This window comes from Telmatherina bonti (assembly GCF_933228915.1).
Source record: "Telmatherina bonti genome assembly, chromosome: 16".
NCBI classification, from domain to species: Eukaryota; Metazoa; Chordata; class Actinopteri; order Atheriniformes; family Telmatherinidae; genus Telmatherina; species Telmatherina bonti.
The window spans coordinates 20058674-20072337 of record NC_136614.1 but is presented as its reverse complement, the minus strand read 5'-3'; the positions used below and the strand labels follow the sequence as shown (position 1 = coordinate 20072337).

General features: G+C 41.3%; 1 protein-coding gene across 3 annotated transcripts in view; it reads right to left on the bottom strand.

Moving 5' to 3' along the window:
• Positions 1–13664, bottom strand: part of utrn (utrophin) — a 180033-nt gene that overhangs the window by 113267 nt on the left and 53102 nt on the right. For all 3 annotated transcript variants that reach the window (XM_079255303.1, XM_079255301.1, XM_079255302.1), the window contains 19 exons: positions 13135–13305; positions 12942–12995; positions 12615–12770; positions 11811–11948; positions 11556–11648; positions 10747–10914; positions 10311–10483; positions 9338–9488; positions 8213–8388; positions 7798–7933; positions 7452–7601; positions 7148–7300; positions 6954–7055; positions 6647–6767; positions 6048–6265; positions 5733–5850; positions 5395–5600; positions 4466–4620; positions 4192–4381 (listed from right to left, as the gene is read on the bottom strand). In XM_079255303.1, coding sequence (XP_079111429.1) covers positions 4192–4381; positions 4466–4620; positions 5395–5600; positions 5733–5850; positions 6048–6265; positions 6647–6767; positions 6954–7055; positions 7148–7300; positions 7452–7601; positions 7798–7933; positions 8213–8388; positions 9338–9488; positions 10311–10483; positions 10747–10914; positions 11556–11648; positions 11811–11948; positions 12615–12770; positions 12942–12995; positions 13135–13305 — 2829 coding nt within the window. The remainder of the gene's footprint in view (positions 1–4191; positions 4382–4465; positions 4621–5394; positions 5601–5732; positions 5851–6047; positions 6266–6646; positions 6768–6953; positions 7056–7147; positions 7301–7451; positions 7602–7797; positions 7934–8212; positions 8389–9337; positions 9489–10310; positions 10484–10746; positions 10915–11555; positions 11649–11810; positions 11949–12614; positions 12771–12941; positions 12996–13134; positions 13306–13664) is intronic.

Sequence of the window (13664 nt, the reverse complement as noted above, 5' to 3'; positions counted from 1 at the left end):
TACACAAAACACTTTAAAGATACACACAGAAACATACTTAAGGGAAAACAGGAAACAAAGTTTAAAAGCTGTTTTGAATCATGCATGCCAATTCAACTTTGCTAAGAAAAGCATGTTTTATTTATTTATTTATTTTTTTTTGAATAAGACTGGAAAGCTTGACATGCCTCACATGTTCATGCGATATTTTAACTATCCAAGTTTTAACAAACTGCCATCTGAAATTAAACAAAGAAAAAAAAAAAAAAAACTCTGCTCTCCAGCTGGGTCGCTTCACATACCTTGCAGAGTTTCTGGTAGCGCGGCGATGAGATGGCCATCCTCTGGAGCCTGTGTAAGAAGACCACCACTTTCTGGAGGGAGGTCCGGACCATGGCCATCATCTTAAGACTGCTACAAGTCTGCAGCAGCCTGCTCCTGATCCACATGCTAGCACTGCCCTACCCCGCTCATATTATTCTCCCTCTCCCTAGCCAACCGACCAGACCCCAGCCAAGCTGACGTGATACCCACACACGCATTCACACATGTAAAGAGAGAGAGAGAGAAAAGAAAAAAACCGCACACACTCTCACAAGCACGCTCAGTTGAGCATGCCCCCCTCTATTTCATCACCTACATGCACTCTCCGCGCAGCAAGCGCAGCTGTGCTCAGCTTTCTTTCTCTCTCTTTACAAACACTAACGCATCTCTCAGCATGCACTCACACATACATGATGCTGTCGAGGCGGACACGACGAGCCACTCACTTTCTCCTCCACGCGGACATTCACGCGCGCAACCCGATTGCAGAGCCAGAAGAGAACTAAACAAATCACTTGTGACAGAACCCTGCAGAGTCAGACTAGAGTGGCGAAGAAATGTTGAAAAAAAAAAAAAAAATTAACAGGACGAGAAGATTGGAAAGTGCAGGCAAGCTAGGAGGAGAGCGGAGAAGAGGAAGGCACGAGTTGCACCGGACAAGGAGGGAGAGCAAGTCATCCACCGTTCACTTTTTTACTGCTTCTGATCCAGAGAGAGGAAGATGCAGAAGCGAGAGAAAGAGAGGGATGGAAAGATGAGTCGCAGCAGCGTACGCGAAGATGAACAATCTCACTGTCATGAAAGGGGGGAATGACATTACGCCCGGCAACAGACAGATCAATGTGCAAGAGACAAAGAGAGAAAACGAGAAAGAGGAGTGACCGAGCGAGAACAAATGAGATGCGCGCACACACACACACACACACACACACACACACACACACACACACACACACACACACACACACACACACACACACACACCTAAGTTACAGAGAGGGAGGGGTTATTCCAGACATGTAGGGTTCCTGGAAGTATTAGTTGCATTCATTTCCCTTCATTGCCAGTCTGAGCTAAATCACTTCCATGACTCAGATGGACATGAAACTCTTCTAAACACCAGATAAAAAGGAACAAAATAGTAAATGGAGAGAGTAAAACTTAAAACCAAGGAAATCGTCTACATGGAGCATTTCGGTAAGAATCATCCACTCTGAGGAAGAATAAATGAGGAAAAAAAGCCCAAAATGAATATGAAATATGTTACATCCTTCTTTCATTTGCAAGATTTAAGATTAAAAAAAAAAAAAAAAACTAAAACAAAAACCAAAAAACATCCTCGTCATCAACAGCTGGAAAAAGATGGATCTGACCAAGAAAACCTCATGGATGACCACTGAGCGGTGACCACTAATGATTTGTAGCAGTCTCAATACTATTTAAAAGGTAAAATATAGAAAGAAAATCCCCCCACCGTCTAGCTGTTAAATGAACTAATTAGCTGTTGCCCAAAATGTTTATGTAACAAGATTTAAACATGCTGATTTTTTTGCTGCATTAATAGGAAATGTTTTTTGTCGACCATTTAAATAACTTTTTTTCCCCAAGAAGTTTTGTTCATATACTATATTAGAGGCAAAAAAACAAGCTAAAGTAAAGTTACAAAAAAATAAGTCTTTTGAAAAACTATGTCTTTATTTACACAGAATATTACATTTTTTTTAAGCAAGTAATGACAGAGAAATCATTTCAAGACAGGCAATTCATCCTCCCTTGTATCTTTGGAGAAATAGGAACAGGTGTTCTTACAAACCAAGTCTCTGTGGTTCAAATAAAATCTTCAAAATATTGACTTGGAAGAAAGAAGAATAAAAGAAAAGAGTAAGGAAACTGAAAATGGAGGAAAGATGGTAAGAGAGCAAGGTCAAGAGTAGATAAAAAGCTTTTATGCATCTGGTGCAGAAAGCAGATAAATCATTACAAAATATATCTACTGAAAGCATCCAAGAGTCATTCAGATGACAACCAGAGACAAAAAGGGAAAAAGTCTAGTAAAAGCCCCACAGATGAACCCATCAGCAGATTATCATCGTGTACACACTCGGCTTTATTACACATACACAAGGTAGTTTCAGTTTATTCAAGGTTTTTGTGTCCATGTCTTTAGTTGAAGATTTACTTAAAATTCTAAAGAAAAACTTGAGACACTAAGAAACGCAGTGTTTCCTGTAATACCTAAAGAATTCAATCGCCTGGCAAGTTTACGCAAAAGAAAGGAAGCACAAAGGTAGCACCAACAATGGGGATAAATAATATAGAGTAATGATCATTAACCAACAAGCTTGTGCCCACATTACAGACTTAAATCCAGTAGCAACATTTTAACCTTACTGGAAAGCTCAGTTTATATAAGGTTTCACCAGCTAAAGCTTTATGGTTTCAGTACTGACTCCAAACCAAAGGAATTACTAGTAAGACTGAGTGTATTGTTGGCTTTGCCAAAATGGTCCTGATGTTACCAAATCTAAACAAAACAGTTTGTAAAAAGCACTTGACACACTCACGCTCAGGCCTACAACACCTCCAGCCAAACATGCACGTGCCAGGTTTGATCAAAATCAGCCCTTCAAGCTCTGTGGACCTTTGCACTTCTCCTGCGAAAGCCATTATTGCAATACCTTCTACTGCATCTGTGCAGATGAGAGCTGTGACGGAGTGGCATTTCATATACCAGCTCATGTAACAGAATATGATATCATATACCATGAAATGACAGAGGGAGTAAAAGCTTATGAAACTATTCATTCTGCAGTAATTGCACCCGATGTCCACCTAAGTAAGCTCTGCACAGCGGGACTGCATCATGATAAGATGTAAATTACAACAGGGAAGGCAACATTCTGCATAAGGAAAGTATAATGCATGATTTAATGGACATACCTGCTGCCAAAACTAATAAATTATTAACTGACGTTATATTACATTTAACTAATCAGAAAGACATCAATGCATATCATTTGGAAAATTCTGTTGCTCCATCTTTAGACCATCTGATATAAATTGCTTCAGGAGTGTAATCTTGTCATTAAGCCACGTCACTTATCTATACTTGTCAATTTCTTGAGTTACTGTATTTCACAAAAACAAATATAGCCAGTGATAGATAATAAATTGCAGTGCTGAGAAATCTGTAGCTTTTCTTTTCTCAAACACTGGCCTGACTTCAAATGAATCATATTTAAGACAACAGAAATAACAGTGGCATCAGATCTTTCCGTTTTGAAAGATGGGTGACACATGAGTGGCAGTTTTTCACCCAGATATGAAGAGTTCATTTAAAGAGGAACGCAAAAACACAACACAAAGCCCATGAAGGAGATTGCGAAATGTTCCTGAATATACAATCCAAAGAAGACGAGGGCGAGACTGATAAGGTCAACATGTTGAGATGGAGGTTTTAGCTTCAAAGGAAAAAAAAAAAAAAAAAGTACCTGTTTGAGCTTTTCAATAAAAATGAGGTGAAAAGATCCAGGGATTAAAATGTTCCATAAAGCATGAATGTGTGTCAAACGATCCCAAAGGGAAGGTCTGTGTAAATGACAAGTGAGGAGGAGGCACAAAGACACACAAACTGAATTCCAAGGCAGAGTGAGAGGATCAATGAGCTGCATTCAATGCATACAAGCATTTGCCCGCCCTCCGTATGCCCTTTCATTCACCCACTTTTAACTACTGTCGTACACACAGATGCATCTACGCACACACTCTGCATCCTCAGTTCAGCTGCTGAGCGATGGGCTAATGAAGGATGACACTGAGATAATGGGCTAGCACCTGTGCATGAATTCCACACACATTCCCAGTTTCTCTATCGGTTTCTAATCCTACCTCCAGTTGTCGTCTCAGCTCCTTCGTGTAGGAGGAGTCCTGAGACAGATCCTCCCTCTGGGAAGCGTCGGCCAGGACGTTGACTGTTGTCTCTGCCTCCTGAAGCCACCTGAGGAAGGACTCCAGCTCCCTAAGAGACACCTGCACACCCTTCAGGTCATTGTCCAACTGGGTGTGATGGTCATTCGCCCTGCCGAATGATAACAATAAGTCAAAAAGAACAGAAAACATGGCAAAAGAGAAAAAATGATGCATCAGGCCAGTTTGTATGTACATGTTGTTGATGCTGTTCCAGGTGGCATTGAGTTTTTCTGTGACCTCTTTGATCCTCCTCGTGTCATCGGTAGAGTATTCTCGCAAAAGGTGATTGGACAGCTCATTGAAGGCTGCAACCGTGGCTTGGCCTCGGCCCAGAGCTTGGAGAAACTCCTGTAAAACAATCAGTGCTGTCAGTGGACCATGAACCCAGAAATCAGACAGATGTAATTCACTCTGAACAATATAAGTCACTTTAAGGGACCCTGTTTATTACTTGTCCTAGACTGTATTAGGGTCTCCTTAATAAGACAAACTGTCATGTGGGGAAAATTAATATCCTCTTCTCTAAGCTGAATTAATTGAAATAAAAATTACACATGCAAATAAACTTGTTATTCTGCTGCATGACTCTCTGTTGCTATTTATTTAACCTCCGCTTAATTAAACAGACTATATAAGACCAAACTGATGATTATAAATTTAGCATTAGCAAATAAGTCATGCATGTGTGACGACTGGGCTCCTATTCTTTTGACTAAAAGAATTTTAAATGGACAATTACTCATCATGACAAGACCACACAAGGCAGGAGCTGGTGGGTGTGTGAGTGCAGCAGCATGGTGGATTGTGTTAAACTCAGTTGCCCTCTAGTGTTTGGTTTTTGTATCGTCTCAGACAGACTTTAGGGCCAGAATTAGTTTCCAGAAACTCTCAGCCTAGTCATCATCACAAATCAGAATGATGGATGATGTGAGTGAATGAATGTTATTAAGGTTTAAAGTGAAACTTCAGATGTGATTTATTCATTCCCGACTTGTACAAAATGAGACAAACTTCCATGGCCATGAAGTCAAGTTTGCTTTAGTTTGAGGCCATTTTCCTCCAAACAGGGAAGATTCCCCAGAGAAACGGCAAGGACACAAAATCGCAGTCTAAAACTTTTACCTTACTATCTTCAAGCTGATTAGTCAGGGGATCTTTGGACCACTGAAGAAGGTTGTGGAAGCGTCCTTCATGTTGTGCAATAAGGGCCTTCACCTCCCTCCTCTGTTCTTCCCATTGGTTGCTGTGGCCTATCATGTTATCCAGCTGCAGGAGCCGAGCCTCCACGCCATGTTGAGTGTTGTCCCACTGACTGCGTACTCTTTCCACTAGAGCCGGAGACAGATGCAAATTTAACAGAGACTAAAAAGAGAGCGGTTTGATAAAAACAATTGCATCCTTTTGGTTTTTCCCTGGAGTGGCTTGTGTGTGTCTTATTTTAGTGGCTCCTCAGTACATACACTTCTCTGTGATGGATGTCCGAATGTCAAGATTGGAGGTTTTGTTTTTTATGTTTTGCGCCAAGGTGAAAATGTCTTCTAGCTGGGGATGACGCTGCTCAAGGTCACTCTTTGTCACCTGCCACGAGGAAAATCAAATCAATAAATATACAACAGATATTTGCATGTGTTAAATCAATAATAATCGCAGTTTTGAATTATAATTGGTCTGGATCTTTCACAAAAAAAGCATCAAGCTAAAAAATGTGTGTTGACTGGATGTCTGTAAAAGTACTATAATAATGCAGTGTAGAAGCGTGGAACCACATCTCTCACCTGAAGGCGTCCCATAGTTGTCCTGATCTCCTTCGTGTCCCCCACAGTGACAATATTAGACTTGAGCATTTGGGTAATAAGCAGAAGCCAGTCGGCCAGCTCGGTGGCAGTTTGGTTGAGATCTGTAGGCGCCACGGTGTCTGGCGTGTGGGGGGTTTGGTGGTGGGGGTCCTCACTAACCAAGCTGGCCATCTGAACAGCAGAGGGCACCGCAGACACTGCAGCAGAGATGGGGGGGGGGGGGGAAGGTCATGGAGCAGATATGGTATGAAGAGCAACTTAGACTGAGGTAGAGGGTTTCAAACGGTCCTCAGAGGAAAGTAGCATTGCATTAAATAAAGGCGGTAATAGAAACTGTTTTAGTGGGACATAACTAAAAATGTGCTGGTCATAATCTGCTATCGTACTCTGGGTTAACAAAGGTCATAAGAAATTGCAAATTTGTCCCCCGAAAGCTTATCAAGGCTCAAATATTTATGAGCTGTTCCACATAAATATCTAAAATCTCTCTGTCTTAATAAAAGTGCAGTTTGTTTTTACACTCTAGAGGAAGAAACAGAGCTATCTATGCATAAAAGTGCATTTTTAGATGTTTTTACCAAGCTGTTGATGCTGGACAACATGTTGGTGATGTGTCCATGGAGAGTGAGACGCTGGAAGAGATTCCTTTAGTCTGATATCCAGGGCTTTCCAATCAGCAACCAGCTGCTCTACCTTAGCCTGCAGACCAAGGTGCACAGTGAAGCACATGCATCATTTATGACTTAGTAGTTTAATTAAACAGACCATGAAGCTACAGTAACTAACAGCTCATCCAATTACACCAGGAGGGATGGTGATGCTGTGTGATATAGTACTATCGTCTTAAGATTTCTCATATGGTCTTTAATAAATGTACTGTGGGACCTTTTCCTGAGGCAAAAGTTGCTGTTGTCTCTGCAGCTCAATGGAATGAGCCAAGAGTTCCTCCAAGTCTTTTTTCCTGTCCTTCATAGAGACCTCCAGAGCCTACAAGATTGAAAACGAATCGTTTAAGTTCAGCACATGATGAATTGTTTTTGCATGAGTGTTAGTGTTTGTGCTGTATTTAGGTGATCTACCTGTGCTTGGCTTGCATTCAGACCTCGCGTCACGATGGTTTGGTGCGAGACGATGACCCAGTCTGTCAGCCTGCTCATCCTGTCCTGGAAATGGGTGTGACCCTGCAGATTGGTCTCTACTTCCCCAACTTTGTCTAGCAACTCATGAGTCATCTGCAGAGGAAAAAGGTTGGAGGGTGGATGAAAAGACACATAAAAGATGCAGATAATCCTTGATATCTAAATATTGTTTAAATCCATGGCTGAATATCACAGGATAAAAAGTTGGATTTTAATTTGGATGTAGTGTTGGTGTAGTTCTTACCTTGCTCCACTTAAGGTTGATGGCTCTCAGTTTTCCAACATGTAGGTCTCTGCTCTGAGGACTTATACTGGCCTTGGCCAAGATCTGGGGAGCGTGCTTGTTCAGCCAACCAAGCTGTTCGTTCTGTGAATCCATTTCCTCTGCAAGGGCCTGCAAGGAAAGGTGCACTGACTATATCCCCAAACACCACAAGTAGATGCATAAGATAATGGTTCATTTAGGAGAATGGGAAATGAAGAGATGCAAGCCTATTTAATAAAGGACAGGTTGTGACAAAATCTAGAGTTCGTAGAGAGCTAGAAGAACAGAAACTCTTTAACTGAAGCACGTTGGCGTCCGGCTGTACCTTGAGTTCCTTCAAGTTTTTGTCAGTGGCAGAGACAGGTAGGGAGCCAATGGCGTTTTCTGCCTGGTCTAGCCACACAGTCAGGTCCTCACATCGCCTCACCAGGTCTGACAGGGCTGGATCCCCTCCAGCCAACCTGCGCACACACACATGCAGCATATTATACCCTCAGATTGGGATCTCCATTTCCTCAAGGTTGCAGGTCTTGTCATAAAATTTACATTTAAATTGCTGTTACCGACTGATTGACCACACCGATAACGTTAACCTGTCAAATGTTGATAAGTCAACAGCCACATAGGGTTAAGACAACAAGCACAAAGACACTTTATGGTAAAACTGACGCAGAGTGATGTTAAAAATAAATGCGACGACGACATTGTGTTAAACTTGCATTCATAATTTCCATGAATACCTGCGTTGTCGGTCTAAGACTTGGTGGTTGACAGCTTTCCAACGCTGACCCAGGTTTTCTAACTTCTCCCCAAGCAGGGACCCATCAGGAGATGAAAGTTTCCCAATAATCTCCTCTCCAGTGTGGACCAGTCCAGCCAGGACAGGTTGATGGCTGGCAAGGCCTTCTTCCAGCTCCTAAAAACCAAAAGAAAGAGAAGGAAGCAACAAAAAATTAAATCAAGAGTTCAGTCGAACTCTAGCCCAAATCCCTCTCCGAGCAAATCTCTTATTGACACATTGACATGATTTGTAGCGAGTCAAGATTTAAACTGCCAAATCTCTACCTTCCAGCGAGGGAGATTTAACGTGCCAAGACAGACCCATAAAGTAAGCTGACTGATTGTACAGTCCAAAGAAGGGTGAGTCAGCTAATAGATCTCTCAATTCCCTTCCACTTCATCCCCTGTCTCAGAGACTGTGAAAACATGTAAAAGAGCTTGACAGAGCAGAGGGTAGCTTGAGCTTTGCAAATCACACTGATAAAAAGGTGTTAATGGCAGCGGTTCTGTCAGCAAAAATGCAACCTTCAGAGAATTTGACTCCCTTTGGAGATGAAAATGCCTCTTTGGTGAGCAAACTAAACCAAATAAAAGGCCCCATCTCATCTCACTTTCAGCTGTGCATAATGAGTAGTTAGATGTGAGGTGTGTTCATAAGCAGTGGTGTAGAAACTATGTTTTTCTTTAGTGAAGGAAATGCAATTATGTCCCAACACGGCCAAATTTAAGTACTTATATGACAAACATTTTACTTTAATATTCCGGATTGTTAATTATCTTGCATGATAGCGTGTCAATATTAATAATTCAACATTTATCATGTTAAAAATGGGATCACAAAGTTTACTATATTATAAAGATGCCAAAAATGTAACCATGAATCCAGGATGACAAAACTGCTGCGCAAGTAAAAATTATGAGCAATACATCAACACATAGCAGGAGATGATGAAGTCTCACACACACACACACACACACACACACACACACACACACACACACACACACACACACACACACACACACACACACACACACACACACACACACACACTCTAACATCCCATGCATTGCCTTCCACTGACCTCTTGGTGCTGACAAGCAGAGTCCAGAACTAGCTGTCCATCTGGGCCGATGCTCTCAGACAGCAGCGTCTCTGTGTCCGTCAACCACTGAGTCAAGTCCTTCATGTCACAGTGAAACTGTCCCCACTTCTCCGTGGCTCGATCAAAACTCCTGCAGCGCAACAAGGAACACAAACATCCCACCATGTCTTCATTAACAATGAGCTCAAGCTGCTCCACCTTTGACTTATTTGTATTTTCTTTAATATAAAGTTCACTGAATTATAATAATAAAATAATAATTACAATAATAATCAACCAAATTTTTGTCAAGAAACTGCATGTAGTGAAGAGTATGTTGACCTCAGTCACAAATACAAGATGAAAGCCACAAAAAATGACAAGCCAATCAAATTAACACAATTAAATTCTATTAAAAATCCCAACAAGAAGCTTTAAAAAAAAAAAAAAAAAAAAAAAAAACAGATGTATATCACATTTAAAGTGTGAATGGTCACCATTTCCTCTCACAGCAAAACAAAACTGATCAGAGAGACAAGTTGAGGAAATGAGTTCTGGATGAGCAATTTCACAAAATATGCTCCATCTTTTAATTCATAATGATGCCCAAGGGTTATTGTGATTGCAGATGGAGCACGGCAGCATTTGTATGCAATCTCAAAATTAGCTCACTGCTTTGCTCTCATCTTTCCACTCAATACACTCAACAAATGAAGACTGCTTATGCCAAAGGAATTGTGATGTTAGTCAAGGTCACCCATTGTGTGTGTGTGTGTGTGTTTGTGAGAATGAGTGAGTGAATATGTGAAGAGGCTTGAGATTGTTTATGCCCAAGGAACTGCTTTGATATTAACCAAGGTCGGTGTTCATGTTCCCCTTATTCTTCCTCTATCTGTTCATGTTGTCTTCACTAACTGGTATTCAAAGTTCCTGTAGTTTACACACACACACACACACAAGGCAGTCCACATACCCTTTGCGCTGATTGTACATGCGATTGAGACGGTCCCACTCTGCATTTAGTTGCATGAGGGCATCTCCCATTTGAGCCACCTCAGCCGGGGAGGCATGTCGGATGGCATCCGGCTGGCGCTCATGGATTCCTGTGACCTCCTCACTCAGACGTTCCAGGTTTTCTCCGATAGTCTGGAAAAGAAAAATAAAGGAGAAGCAACAAGTGGCAAATTAACTTTTTTTTCAGGTGATAACATCAACCCTTTAATTATTCTACTTCCAGGCCAGCCTACTATAATTTATAGTTTTTACCCTTAAAGATTTGCAAATAAATCATGTGCCACATTTCCGCACTCACAAGTTGTCATTATTATGACTAAAGTATCAAAGATTGTTACTGAAAGATGTATAAATTAATCTGGATTAAGAAGGCTGGGTAGAGAGGTATGGCCCACCCTCAGTGTGTCCTCCTGGCAAGAAAAGTCTTCGTAAAGCCCTCTGCAGAGCTCAGAGGAGTTCAGTAGCAACTCATTGTCAGCCATGGCAAGGAGAACTTTGTTGATCTCCAGCAGATAGTCTGACGGGGTCAGCAGAGAGGTACCGCTATGCACTCCTGCAGACATCTATGTCAGAGCGGGAGGACAAAAACAAAATAAATGTCATCCGACTTATTTAGAGTAATACAAAGAAAATATGAAGTACCTAAGTGGTTACAATACATATTAACCTAAAAGGCAAAAACACAGAATAAGCACTAATATCAGAAAAGAAACTAGACTCTAGAGATGCAGTAAGATGAACCTAAAATAAGGAAAACTATTCTTTCAGAGAAGAAGAGTTTCCGTCTCTAACACAGAGGCTAGTGATTGTAAAGAGCGGTGAAGTTGCTTTTTGGTAGTTTGCTTGGGGAAAGTGTTCTGCCAACTAACAGAGTCATCAGGGGGTCCAAGATAATGGTCACAATTCTGTTTGTTCAGCGTTCTGATCTTCAAAACTAAAAAAGCACAGTGCCAACAAAATCTGTTTTTTGTGTCGCTCTCTGTGAGCCCACTTTTCCAGCAGAGTACATTTCAGACAATAGACTTAAAAAAAAGCACATATTAACGATATGGGTAGGGATTGCTATGGCACGTCTTAGTCCGCCTCTGAGACGCATTTCCAATCCAGTCTTTGTTTGACTTCAACACTTTTGCATCACTCCACTCCCCCCCCTATTGTTGAAATGATGAGGTCATGTATCTGTGCACGTGCGAAGCCGCCTTACCTCAGCTGAAAACTCTGTCTGTTCTCTCAAGGTGTGAGAAGAAGATGATGACTCTGAGATTTCAACCTGCCTGACTTGTCGCATCCTCACCTCCTACAGTAGGCATACATGCAAACAAGTTCAACCGTGTGCAACGCTGTACAACCACAAACACAATGCAAGACAAGCTGATGTCTTTTTAAACTTACAGAAGCAAACAAGACATGAGATGTTTTTTTTTTTAGCAAAGACATTACATATGTTTATGTATCACACCCTATGAGCAGAATATTGGGTCTGCAGCCGGCGCACCATCAGTCTCAACTCCTCCCTCTGGCTCTCATCTGGTGTTTGCAGCAGCAGTTCTTCTCCTCTTCTCAGCAAATCCTCCACACTGGCCTTTTCCTCATCCATCTGGTGCAGAGAGACACAATGGTAAAGGACACATTAAGCATTCAATCGCCTACATGTGAATGCCTTTTTCTTTTTGTACACTGAGCTATCTCGGGTGCATCTAAAATCTATCCAGCAGGATAAACAAGCAACAGGTTGCTCAGGGAAAGGATGCTGTAAACACCTCTTGGAGAAATCCGACACAGACAAAGCTTACACACTGGCCCAGTGACCTTGTGCTGGATTGGTCTGATTTTTTTCTTTTCTTCTGCTGTTGCGCTTCACGTCATCAGCTTTGATAAGAACAGATTGAATTCCAGACTTGTTAAACCTTGAAATGTCCAATCAAAGCTAGTTTTATCAGGTGGAAGCTTTACTGGAAAAGCTTAAGTAATAAAGTTTATTTCTCTAAGAAAGAAAAAAAAAAAAAAACTCGTGAAACTTTCCAAAGAGAATGATCTGGGTCAACACGGTTTGTGCACAAATTCCACTGGAAAAGTGCAAGAAATTCTTAACCATTAACAAGTTGCTGAGCAGAGGGATAAGTCCTTTAAAATAGCAGATCCTACCATCAATCTCTTATTGTGATTAATCTTTTTTTCTTCAGTACTTTTACATGGAAAGTTAAAAAAAAAAAAGAAAAAAGAACTAAATTAAATTTTTTAAGTGGGAGGTGACCTTGACTACCTTGTCATTGTCCTGGATGTTTACTGGGTCCTGATGCTGCTGCAGAGCTCTCAGTGTGTCCTGAAGCTCTGCCTGAAGGTCCTTCATCTCGGTTGGGACCAGATCCTCGTCAGTGCAGGTCTGACTCTCTGCTTGGATGTCCTGACTGCTGGTGACCTGATGAAACGTGACAAAAAACAAACTTCAGGGAATTTAGATTAAATCTATGCAGCCAAACTGATCATTGGTTGGTTTTTCTTTTCTTTTTTTTTTGCTTTTGTAAGGAATTATAAAACTATAATACAGTATCTTGTGGAAAGTTCTGTTTTTAATCATATTTTCCTTTACCAGCTGAGGCGCCTGTTGATTCGTCTCAGCTCCTGACTCCAGACTGGTCATTATCTGCATGCCAAAAGAAAAGAAAAACTGGTTTCACAGACTGATCTCCATTTCATGGCTAAACCTTTGGTGGCTACATTGGAATACAACTCCACAAGCAAGTTAATCTGTTCTAAGACAAATCCATTTCATGCTTTTGTACCTTTGCTGTTTTTATATGTTGCGAAACTTTGTCAAAGTTGCAGTTTAGCTCAGCCAGTTTGGGCTCCACCACATCTCTGCAGGCAGGACCTCGGCTGGTCATCAGGATGATAGCTTGGTCCCTTACATTATCCACACGCAGACCAACTTCCTCCAGCTCCTCCAGCACATGCTGAGGAAAGAGAAAAGAGTATCTGATCATCTGCTTATCAGCTTGTGCGATCAGTCATTTTCTCTTGGGCTGAACAGCACCGTGGTTTTTGGCTCAAATCCAAGAGAGATCAGGTGATATTTAGTGTAGTTCTGCTATTGTCAAGCCAAGAGGAAGGGAATGATTAAGATTTAAGAGACTCAAAGTGAAGATTTAAAATATTCAAACTACTTGACACTACGATGCAACACTCATTCACTTCTGTCTGATTCTTATTTAGGTGACATCTTTCTCATGCAAATCTCCCTCAGCACCAGTCCTCCACTGACGCTCATATTTTTAGTAGAAAGCATAGTATAGCATAGTAGTAGAGCACAGCC